General features: G+C 45.0%; 1 protein-coding gene across 4 annotated transcripts in view; it reads right to left on the bottom strand.

Moving 5' to 3' along the window:
* The window catches only part of LOC106610817 (runt-related transcription factor 3-like), a 70,639-nt gene that overhangs the window by 13,472 nt on the left and 44,204 nt on the right, over positions 1-12,963 (bottom strand). For all 4 annotated transcript variants that reach the window (XM_014210429.2, XM_045723432.1, XM_014210425.2 and 1 more), the window contains exon 6: positions 7,259-7,423. In XM_014210429.2, the coding sequence (XP_014065904.1) occupies positions 7,259-7,423 (165 nt within the window). The remainder of the gene's footprint in view (positions 1-7,258; positions 7,424-12,963) is intronic.

Genomic DNA, 12,963 nt, shown 5'->3' on the forward strand with positions numbered 1-12,963 from the left:
AGTTTTGACATGAACATACAGTAACTAAGGCCTGGAGAGTCCCGGGTCATGGCCCTGTCCCTAGCCAGGCTACAATAACAGTACACTATAGTATGAGCTGAGGAACAACATCCTAACCGCTATATTAGCAGTAGTGATCCTGACCTTGAGAGGGGCCAGGAACAGGGGGGAGGAGGTGGAGGGGGACGTTCACCTATGCCCACACTGGGCCCAGTCTGGCTGGGGTTGGGGTGTGTAAAAGCTCTCTCACCCCCGGAGCTACTCTACTTCCTCTCCAAAGGCCCGGATCAGCACTTAGCCTCTGAGAGGTCCCGCGCTTCGCCCCACAATGGGAAATTCTTACACATAAATGGGGTTATTCAGAAAGGTTTCGAAGCAGCTGGTGCGATCCGCTCAAGAAAATAAACATTTCCTTCAAATATTTTGATTGGCTGGTGGACAACGTCAATACCAGCGGCACAGATTACCCCTGTTAATATGAGTCTCAGCCCCCTGGGCGGGGCTAGAGATTGGGGGAAGGGGGTAGGTGCATTAGGGGTAGAAGACAACGGCTGCGTCACAAATATGAACGTTTTTGGGGTGGCGTCAGTGATGGCTAGGAGGACACAAATAAACACATGCTCTGCTTTTGAAGTGCAGTTGGAGATGAAAGGGCCAAGATGGCGTCTGTCCTCGTGACTCCGGATTCGGCAGCGCCTCAGAGACATGTAATGCGCCTGTCGTAATGAAGCGTGTCATTGAGACACAGTGAATGCTGGGCCTTGTGCTGGCTTCCTGTTTCGCTTAGGCCCTAGGCGTCACCACGGAGAGAGAGAGAGAGAGCGAGAGAGAGAGAGAGAGAGAGAGAGAGAGAGAGAGAGAGAGAGAGAGAGAGAGAGAGAGAGAGAAAGACGCCAGCGAGGAAGGGAGAGGGAGAGAGCGTGTTAGAGAGCGAGTGAGAGGGGTGGAACATGGCCTTGGCTTAGCTATGTGGGACATTTGATATGTCTTTTGAGCCCTCACTTAAACATGAGTAAAAACAAACACATCGACTGAAAAATCCTATGTTCTATTTGAGAGCCCCCTGCCCTGCCTCCCTTTCCCCTCTCCTCAGACTCAATAGAGACTGTTCATTGCGCACATGTAGTTTCTGTAATTGCTGAAATGTAAAGCTCGACCCGGCTCTGATGTTAAGTTATAACTAACATAAACAGTTAGGTCTGGAAAAAAAAAGCTCTCTTTTTCTCTTTTTCCAGCTTACTGTTTAGAGATGGCTTCAAAAGAGATTTTTTTTTTATTGGAGAACAAAAACATTTTCAGTTTGAATAATTCAGATCTAACTAAGGTCACAAAAAGAGAGTAACCACAAGTGCAGCTCTTAGGCACCATAACAAATAAACCCCATGGCGACCATTGATATATTATGTAAATACAGCGCTGGAGAAGTAAAACAGAATCCCTCGTCACTGGTCTGGATTCCCGCTAGTTTTGGTTGCATTTGGCCTGAGAGCTCCTTTCCTGTATGGGTTTGGCACGGACCAGCATGCATTGCTGCCCAAATGGAGCTTGGAGCCAACAGCATCTCTACCAGGCTTACAGCATGGCCACCTCTCTCTGGTCTTGTCCTGACAGACAGTCAATGACCCACAAACCAACACAATAACCTAGTAAGCACATCTGGTACTGAACAGAGACATGGAGGCACGATGCTTTGACCTTTCCCTCTATAAGCATGTGCTATGTGCCCGGCTGCATGTTCCAGGGACTGGCATACTTGTGTCTTACAGTGACTCTTTGTTGGTTATAATTGGTTGATAATGTCCTACTGGGTGTTAGAGTGGGTTTGAGGTTTGAGGTAGACACAGATCCAGGATCAGATTACCCAACTCCACATCCTAACATTTACCATTAGGAGGATTAAATAATATCTGACCCTGGACTAGCGGTTAGGGGCTCTGGGTCTGATCAGGGCTGTTAGTGGTAGACTGGAGCAGGCATTCGCTTGGGGGGCCAGCCGGCTTGTTTATGTGGAGTAAACAGTGTGGTCACTGTGGACAGGAGAGGAGGGGTAGGACCTCCCTCTAGCTAGCAGGACTTTCACAACCAGAGAGAATCCAGGATAGAGTCACCTGTTTGACCTTTCAGCACAGCAGAACTGCTGCAGATGTATGCCATTGGAAGAGTTGTGGTTTATTGGTGGAGTATCTACGGTAACCACCAGTAAATTGTTTTATTTTGACCCCTGCTATTTTGTAACCTATACCATACAGGTGCCACGGCTTAGCATGCGACCTTGTGAACAGTATTATATCATTAATACAACTAGAGTGTGTTTTCTCACTCACAGCCAACACACACACACACACACACACACACACACACACACACACACACACACACACACACACACACACACACACACACACACACACACACACACACACACACACACACACACACACACATTCCTCCACACCACAGGTTTTTTGGGCCCTCATCAAAGCAGTGGAGCACTTGACTAGATGGCCGAAAGGTATGCTAGTATCTGATGTTCATCTCGTCAGAAAAACACAGGTGTTGGAACAAATAGCATGTTAAATGATCCCACCTCAAAAGGCAAAATACTTTCTTTTGGATGATTCAATTGCTGCTGTCTTTTTTTTCTTAAAACATATTTAAGTTAAAAGAGCAGCTTTGTTCTGGCTAACTTGTTTAGTCTCCTTTTGAAAAGGGAAAGAGGAAAACTGAAATCAGGATTATTTCTGTAGTGTCCCGTTGAGATCAAATATTTTTTCCATTTCATCTTAACATCTTTGTCTGGCTGGTAAGACTGGTATGAGCTGTAGACTTTATACCCAGGGTGCATTAAGGAGATGGACGGGATTCTCTGAAAATCATTAAAACACACATACACACACCACACACCTGACATTTAGTAAACCAGAATAACAATTTTGTAGTCGATTGTCTGAGTGTGAGATTTGCTTGACTGCCCTGGCAGAGCCACACACACAGCTCCCCACACGCCCCTCCCGTAGGATCATTCCTCACGGCAGCCTCACCTGTGGTCACGGCTGAACAAAAACAAGCGGCTAACCGAGCAAGCGCAGTGTCTGCCAGGGCTTGAATCCTGTCACTGCATGCTCTGTAATGAGCTCTTAATTATCCTGGCTGTCTAGAGCGCTAGCAGAGCTTGCAACATCGGCACGTAACTGTGTGTGGTGTGTGTTTGTTAGCACATACTGTGTGTGTGTGTGTGTGTGTGTGTGTGTGTGTGTGTGTGTGTGTGTGTGTGTGTGTGTGTGTGTGTGTGTGTGTGTGTGTGTGTGTGTGTGTGTGTGTGTGTGTGTGTGTGTGTGTGTGTGTGTGTGTGTGTGTGTGTGTGTGTGTGTGTGTGTGTACGTCTGAGAATCCCGGGCAGCGTTTAGCAGACGTGTCAAAAGCGTTGTGTTGACGACAAAACTCTGTCTCTGTTTCATGGCTCAGACAACAATATGAAGCAAAGGGCTTCATTAGGCGATGATATTGTACTTTCTCACGTTGTCGTCAGCTGGAAAGTCCAGGTTTATGTGTGGATAATGGAAAACATTTTGTTTTTGCAATAGCAAGATGAGAATCAATTTAATTATAAAGTGTTGATGGCTCATCTATTACCCTGTGATCCTCCGCAAAATACAACTCTGCCTGGGACGGCTGCCAAAAGCAGAGGCGTGTGTCATGTTTATAAGTAAATATATCCCTGTTTCCAAATGTATTTTTTACAAAAGGTACTATTTTAGTTTGAGCTGGGTTTGTAGTTGCGTGTTGTCTAAGCTGCCATATATGCATGGAGATGCCCAGTGATATATGTCACTGGGTAGCTGAGAAGAGGGCGAATGTATCTTCATTGTTATTGAATTATTTTAGCACTAGCCCTGAGCTACAAAGTCATGATGGTAATATCAGAGATTAAGGTGTGTGGTTTTACAGTCCTCCTCACACACACACACACACACACACACACACACACACACACACACACACACACAGAGACAGACAGACACACACTCTTCAGAGAGGGCCCCTAGCACCTGCGGGTGTTGTGTGGAATCAGTTTGGAGCTTTATACCTCTCATCCCTGGCGGCTCTGAGCCACATTAATGTGTTGTGTCTATGCTGGAGGTGTGTGTGCATGTGTTTTTGTGTGTGGGGGTTGTGCATATATATGCGCCCCACGTGTTTGTGAGCGTGCCGTGTGTGTGTGTGTGTGTGTTCTACTGGTGCAGGTCTTTGAGATCTGACAGGCCTATGAAGAGGTAATTCCTGCCCTAATCCTCCTGCAGCTATGCAGACAAGTACAGAGCCTTTCTTCACATGCCATCCCAGCATTGTCTGTACACCTCTCCTGCTAGACGGGCGCAGTTTGGAGATATTAAGGATATGGATAAGTCCCTCTGGATAAGCTTACCTGCCTTGGCCTTTACATTGGCAGACAACACGCAGTAAAGGACAGAACCCAAACTTTAAACCATGAAATGTATATTGTATCTCTGTCTAAATGCCAACTAATCCTGGTCCTACTGGTCCACAGCACTGGCAGATGATTTTCCTTGGCCATGTTCAGTACATTACATGGTACTTATGGAGGAACAACAACATCAGTTAAACTAAGTCAAAGCTGGTGCTGATAACCACAGTTGTGTAAGCTGAGCTGTACGATAGGTAGGTCCACAGTGGTGAGTCAGGAGCACAAGGCTAAACCCCATGAGAGATACACTTCCACCCACAGATAGCAAAACACTCCTAAACACACTGATAGAGACTCATTAACTGGGAAGGAGCCTTACTTACTCTGTCTGTCAGCCCTAACCCCCTGCTTGAGAACTAGGGAGTGGGTGGGAAAGGACAGCGTGTGTGTGTGCCTCGTGTGTGTTTGTGTCTGTTCGTGTTTTGTCTGCACACATCCAGACATGCCATCACGTTAAGAAGCTCTGACACACAGTACCAGTCAAAAGTTAACACACCTACTCATTCCAGGGGTTCTTTATTTTTACTATTTTCTACATTGTAAAGTGAAGACATCAAAACGATGAAATAACACATATGAAATCATGTAGTAACCAAAAAAGTGATAAACAAATCAAAATATATTTTATATTTGAGATTCTTCAAAGTAGTCACCCTTTGCCTTGATGACAGCTTTGCACAATGTTGGCATTCTCTCAACCAGCTTCATGACGTAGTCACCTGGAATGCATTTCAATTAACAAGTGTGCCTTGTTTAAAGTTAATTTGAGGAATTTCTTTCCTCAATGTGTTTGGGCCAATCAGTTGTGTTGTAACAAGGTAGGGGTGGTATACAGAAGATAGCCCTATTTATGGCAAGAACAGCTCAAATAAGCAAAGAGAAATGACAGTCCATCATTACTTTAAGACATGAAGGTCATTCAATATGGAAAAGTTCAAGAACTTTGAAAGTTTCCTCAAGTGCAGTCGCAAAAACCATTAAGCGCTATTATGAAACTGGCTCTCATGAGGACTGCCACAGGAAAGGAAGACCCAGAGTTACCTCTGCTGCAGAGGATAAGTTCATTAGAGTTAACTGCACCTCAGATTGCAGCCCAAATAAATGCTTCAGAGTTCAAGTATCAGACATATCTCAACATCAACTGTTCAGAGGAGACTGCGTGAATCAGGCCTTAATGGTCAAATTGCTGCAAAGAAACCACTACTAAAGGACACCAATAAGAAGAGACTTTCTTGGGCCAAGAAACACGAGCAATGGACATTAGACCGGTGGAAATCTGTCCTTTGGTCTGATGAGTCAAAATGTGAGATTTTTGGTTCCAACCGCCGTTTCTTGGTGAGACGTAGAGTAGGTGAACAGATGATCTCCGCATGTGTGGTTCCCACCATGAAGCATGGAGGAGGAGGTGGGATAGTGTGGGGCTGCTTTGATGGTGACACTGTCAGTGATTTATTTAGAATTCAAGGCACACTTAACCAGCATGGTTACCACAGCATTCTGCAGCGATACGCCATCCCATTTGGTTTGCGCTATCATTTGTTTTTCAACAGGACAATGACCCAAAACACACCTCCAGGCTATGTAAGGGCTATTTGACCAAGGAGAGTGATGGAGTGCTGCATCAGATGACCTGGCTTCCACAATCACCCGACCTCAACCCGATTGAGATGGTTTGGGATGAGTTGGACCACAGAGTGAAGGAAAAACAGCCAACAAGTGCTCAGCATATGTGGGAACTCCTTCAAGGCTGTTGGAAAAGCATTCCAGGTGAAGCTGGTTGAGAGCATGCTAAGAGTGTGCAAAGCTGTCATCAAGGCAAAGGGTGGCTACTTTGAAGAATCTAAAATATTAAATATATTTTAATTTGTTTAAAAATATTTGGTTACTACATGATTCCATATGTGTTAATTCAAAGTTTTGATGTCTTCACTATTATTCTACAATGTAGAAAATAGTACAAATAAAGAAACCCTTGAATGAGTAGGTGTGTCCAAACTTTTGACAGGTACTGTATGTCTGAGAGCGAACTTCCACCCACGTACCCCCTCTCCCCTAAGACACACACACCTCCTTCCCCCTGTCTCCATTGCAGATCTGCCCTGTTGTGCCAGTCAGTCTGAGACTGACGTGATTGCGGAGGAAGCGGGCGGCTGTGAGATTCCTGAGGCTGTAGAGTGGTGTGGTGAACCAGCTTCAGCCCCAGTGCCTTGGCCAGGCTGTTTGGCAGTGATCAGTTTGCCACCTGGTCCCAGACTGGACCCTGTGACCGATGCAGGGCATCCGGGGACAGAGCTGGCATGAGTGAGCGGCCCCTGCCAGTAAATGTACTGGACCCTCCCCCAGGTCTGGGCTCTCATATCAGTAGGAAGGGTTGTACTCAACCTGGGGCTTCAGCCTGACACATACAGGCTACTCCTGTATTATACTTATTCCAAAATGTTTATTCTACTGAGCCATTTACTTTATGTTCCTATTCTTATCTTTTATTATTTCTTAATGTTGTTTCATTGTCCAGAAGGAAGCTGCAAGTAAGCATTTACTTGCAGTGTATACTATGTGTATCCTGTACATATGACTAATAAAACTTGAAACTAATAGCAAAGTCATCTCTCGCTGTAGGCAGGGAGAAAGAAGCATTTGTACCGCTAACCCCTATATACAGTACTGTAGCAGAAGGTAGAGTGTTTTGTGATGAGTGAGCAACACTGATTTGGGACAGACAGTGTGAGTGAGTCAGTGTGATAGTTGTTCCTGTCTGGTCAGCGGCCCTACCTTGTATCTGGGACTGGGTGGAGGGCCCCAGGTGGCTCTGGTGCATGGGCCGGGGCTGAGGGTTACCAGGCCCCATCCTCAGGCTGGCCCGCTGGTAGCGCTCAATCTCTGTCAGCCTATCAGAGAACTGCATCTTCTGGGGGTCCTCCATCTTCACCCTGTGTCCTGAAAGAGAGCGAGAGAGGGAGAGAAAAAGAGAGAGAAAGGAGAGCCAAGTTACCACCTACACAGCCGGGAAATCATGGCTCTTTATTATTTTTTCCCAGCAGTACCAAATGGTCAAAAATAGTAAAAGCAATAACACATCCAAATGTTAGGTCTGCTGTAATATTTGAGTTTTATTTCCTCAGGTCTGTCCATGGGCACCAACAGTTTACAGCTTATTAGGTTTTGTGAGGGTTTGTTTAGAAGTGGAATGGTTATATTGGCAATGGCATCCCATTCTATTCTAAGACATAATTAGTGTGAAAACAAATAGTAAAGTGACAGAATTATATACATGAATAAAGGCCACTGTCCTCCACCAACTAATCTGATTCAGTCAGATTATATAAAAGCTTTCTTAGAAATATAACATTATTCATAGAATGTTGACAGGCACTGGACTGTTGGTTGAGCTAAACTTGCACTTGCCTTTGCGTTAAAATCAGATAAATGGCTGCATGCTCCTAATAGCACATTCATATAGGAATAGCACTAATACTCCGGTGAATAACAATAGTACTAGCAAAATAATATAATTATAGTATGATAATAATAGTATGAAATTGTTTAACTTAAAATTCCTACAATTCTGCTAATCAATCCCCTTATCCCCTACTTGTCCACTCAGAAGTACAACCCCAGTACAACCCCAGTACAACCCCAGTACAACCCCAGACTGGGTCTGCTTGGCGAAATAGTGACTATACGTCATACAGCGACTCAGGTCTGACCAAGCAGTTACTCAGTGAGGGAAACACCCAGGAATTGCTCCTAGACTATATTACTCATCAGAATGGAACACACTGTGTGGACGGTTACGCGTATGTGCATGTGTGTGTGTGTGACGAGAGAGGTGGGAATGTACGAGAAAAAGCATATTTGGCACCTCGAATACATTTGATCTGAACAAGACTTGGAAAGACAAAACACTACACTCAAACCCTGGCATCTGTAATGTGAAGTAATGGCTGGATTTTATATTTTATCACTATATAAAGGGGGCCAGCAGACAGACTGATATGGATTTTACCCTTCCTCTCTCCAGACTTGATCCATGGGTAATATATCCTCCCTCCCTGCGACTTGACCCATGGGTAATATCCTCCCTCCCTGCGACTTGACACATGGGTAATATATCCTCCCTCCCTGCGACTTGACCCAAGGGTATTATCCTCCCTCCCTGCGACTTGACACATGGGTAATATATCCTCCCTCCCTGCGACTTGACCCATGGGTAATATATCCTCCCTCCCTGCGACTTGACCCATGGGTAATATATCCTCCCTCCCTGCGACTTGACCCATGGGTAATATATCCTCCCTCCCTGCGACTTGACCCATGGGTAATATATATTCCCTCCCTGCGACTTGACCCATGGGTAATATATCCTCCCTCCCTGCGACTTGACCCATGGGTAATATATCCTCCCTCCCTGCGACTTGACCCATGGGTAATATATCCTCCCTCCCTGCGACTTGACCCATGGGTAATATATCCTCCCTCCCTGCAACTTGACCCATGGGTAATATATCCTCCCTCCCTGCAACTTGACCCATGGGTAATATATCCTCCCTCCCTGCAACTTGACCCATGGGTAATATATCCTCCCTCCCTGCGACTTGACCCATGGGTAATATATCCTTCCTCCCTGCGACTTTACCCAAGGGTAATATATATATTCCCTCCCCTGCGACTTGACCCAAGGGTAATATATATTCCCTCCCTGCGACTTGACCCATGGGTAATATATCCTCCCTCCCTGCGACTTGACCCATGGGTAATATATCCTCCCCTCCTTGCAACTTGACCCATGGGTAATATATCTTCCCACCCTGCGACTTGACCCATGGGTAATATATCCTCCCCTCCCCTGCGACTTGACCCATGGGTAATATATCCTCCCTCCCCTGCGACTTGACCCATGGGTAATATATCCTCCCTCCCCTGCGACTTGACCCATGGGTAATATATCCTCCCTCCCTGCGACTTGACCCATGGGTAATATATCCTCCCTCCCTGCGACTTGACCCATGGGTAATATATCCTCCCTCCCTGCAACTTGACCCATGGGTAATATATCCTCCCTCCCTGCAACTTGACCCATGGGTAATATATCCTCCCTCCCTGCGACTTGACCCATGGGTAATATATCCTCCCTCCCTGCGACTTGACCCATGGGTAATATATCCTCCCACCCTGCAACTTGACCCATGGGTAATATATCCTCCCTCCCTGCAACTTGACCCATGGGTAATATATATTCCCTCCCTGCGACTTGACCCATGGGTAATATATCCTTCCTCCCTGCGACTTTACCCAAGGGTAATATATATATTCCCTCCCTGCGACTTGACCCAAGGGTAATATATATTCCCTCCCTGCGACTTGACCCATGGGTAATATATCCTCCCTCCCTGCGACTTGACCCATGGGTAATATATCCTCCCTCCTTGCAACTTGACCCATGGGTAATATATCTTCCCACCCTGCGACTTGACCCATGGGTAATATATCCTCCCTCCCTGCGACTTGACCCATGGGTAATGTATCCTCCCGTTTACCACTCCCTCTTCTCTTTTCATACAATATAGAATTCTCTATCTCGCCGCTGCCCCCCTTCCCACACACACAGACATACACACACCAATGATGTGGACTGAGCTTGACTCCCAAATAGCATAGAACAGTATACAATGCTTCCAATGACTAGATGCAGACACATTCAAATCAACACTCACATGCATGCACATAACAAAACATAGATAAATACCCAGAACCCGCACAATCACCTCCCCATCACACACACCAACACATTTTCTCTTGCCAGTAAAAAAAAAACACCCACACATGTTTACTCACATACTCACACTGGGATCAACACCCTCCCCCGTGTGTGTGCGTGTGCGTGCGTGCGTGTGTGTGTGTGTGTGTGTGTGTGTGTAATCCGTTACATGTAAAGGATGACCAAAAACGAACTAATCCATTCCGTTACCAGCTAAAATATTTTAATCCGATTACAGATACTTTTGAAAAACTAGATGATTACTTCTAGGATTACTTTTAAATTCAGAAAGGATGTTTATTTGACACCTTTCTGTTTTCTCAATGACATTCAAATGAGCATTGAAAAAAGACGCACGTTTGTTTCCGCCTGAGCGAGTCTGACCACAAGTCAGAGACCACTATGATGACACACCACATGTGTTTGATGGATCACAGGAAAAAAGCATAGGCTTTAGTAGGCTACAGTCCAAGCTATGTCTTCCAATGATGCGACCAATGATTATCCAACTTGAATAAAGGTAAGAGGTAAGGATGACAGTAGTGGTGGAGTCTATGGCGATACGGATATCACTTATTATTGGTATCTACATAGCCCATTGATGTGATTCACACTGCTGCTCTCTCATTTACCTATTTGCTCCTTACGGATTGTGGTTGTTCTGGATGGCTGTTCACAAATCTAAATGTGTATTTGAACCCAATAATGGTTGAATTGATGACGTTTAAACTGCCTATACATCACTGTTTTTGCAACCAGTGTGGATCCAAGCCTATGAAATAAAGGTTTGATGGGCTTCCTCCTTCTAAAGCCCTCTGAGGTATTGTGTTCCATACCGTCAACTACTAGTTTCATTTCAGAAGACTAGTGGGGCGTTTATTGTTAAATCTAATGTGTGCTGATAAAAAACACATAGGCCTAACGGACAAATGCTCAAACTTGCACCCTTTTGATAGACTTAAATATCTGCATATATTATCAAGATATCAAAGTGTCACCAACAAAAAGGTAAACAATAGGCCTTTAGCAAATGCAGTATATGGCATTCATTTTTCACATTCACATATCACTTTTAGGTAGTGCTCAAAGCAAGCCATTCCATGAGAGCAGCATTTATTTTTCAACTCGAGGCAATGAGCCCAATCAGTCCTCCATGACAACAAACCATTAACAACAGAGTAGGGCTGTCTAATACGTCGTTAGTTTTGGGGTCATGCTCAGGTAACACAATTTGGCTAATCTATATTCCCAAGTCCTATTTTGGAAGGGGTATTACATTAATTGGAATGACTGGAAATCTGACAGACTTTGGAATTTAATGTAAATATACAATTGCATTATTATTTTTATTATTATTATTATTATTATTATTATATGTACATTTACATTTACGTCATTTAGCAGACGCTCTTATCCAGAGCGACTTACAAATTGGTGCATTCACCTTATGATATCCAGTGGAACAACCACTTTACAATAGTATATCTATATCTTTTTTTTTGTGTGTGGGGGGGGGGGTGTTAGAAGGATTACTTTATCCTGTCCCAGGTATTCGGAGAAAGCAATGGGTTAGAAGAAGCCTGCATAACCAACCCATAAGGTAAAATGCAACACCTATTTATGCCCAGCTATGTGAACTCTAATATTGATTTATCCTGCAATAGATGTCTTTCAATTGGTAATATAAATGTTTGTCTTCTAATGCCTCTTTCGGGGGAAAGTAATCTAAAAGTAACGGAAACTAATCAGATTACTGAGTTTGGGCAATCCAAAAGTTACATTACTGATTACAATTTTGGACAGGTAACTGTAACGGATTAAATTAAAAAAGTAACCTACCCAACTGTGTGTGTGTGTGTGTGTGTGTGTGTGTGTGTGTGTGTGTGTGTGTGTGTGTGTATATGGATGAGAAATGTGTGAGAATGCGGAGACCAGGGCTGTTGGACATCTCCAGCAGTTTGCGATCCCTGTGTTGGAAGTCAGACATGTAGTCAGACATGTAGAAGGATGCAGTAAAAGTGAGTGACCCCCACCTATACACCCACCATCTCACTATGACACAGGGACACAGTCTACTCCGGACACAGTCTACTCGAGACACACCCGCTTAAACACACTTATACTCACACACTTTTACAACTAGTATCTTGTTATTCCCACATTTCTGAACCCAGTCCCCCTCCCAGTCCCCACACCATCGAGAGGGAAAATGGGACACACACAGGCAGCTACAGAGCCTAGCTGGCTCCATCTCCCACACAGACACTGTGGCTACTGTCTGCTCCGCCCCAGAGCAGGGGAGGCCAGGAGAAACGGCCCTCCAAATATAGACCCATGTACAGTGCAGTTAGTGCAGTTATTAAGAGATTTACACCACCTCAAACGGCTGAGGTCAGGGAAATGATACATCCAGCTCTGTGGAATAAGAAAAAAACAACCAGGGGGAAAAATGTAGAATTGGTCACTTTTTCTGTGGCCTGTGGTGGTCTGGGATGAATTGGTTGGCGCTTTGGGGATGAAAGTGATTGTACCGCATGATCACACACACACACACACACACACACACACACACACACACACACACACACACACACACACACACACACACACACACACACACACACACACACACACACACACACACACACACACACACACACACACACACACACACACACACACACACACACAGCAGTGGATCTAGTGGCTCAGGTCCAGC

This window comes from Salmo salar, chromosome ssa09 (genome assembly GCF_905237065.1).
Source record: "Salmo salar chromosome ssa09, Ssal_v3.1, whole genome shotgun sequence".
Lineage (NCBI taxonomy): Eukaryota > Metazoa > Chordata > Actinopteri > Salmoniformes > Salmonidae > Salmo > Salmo salar.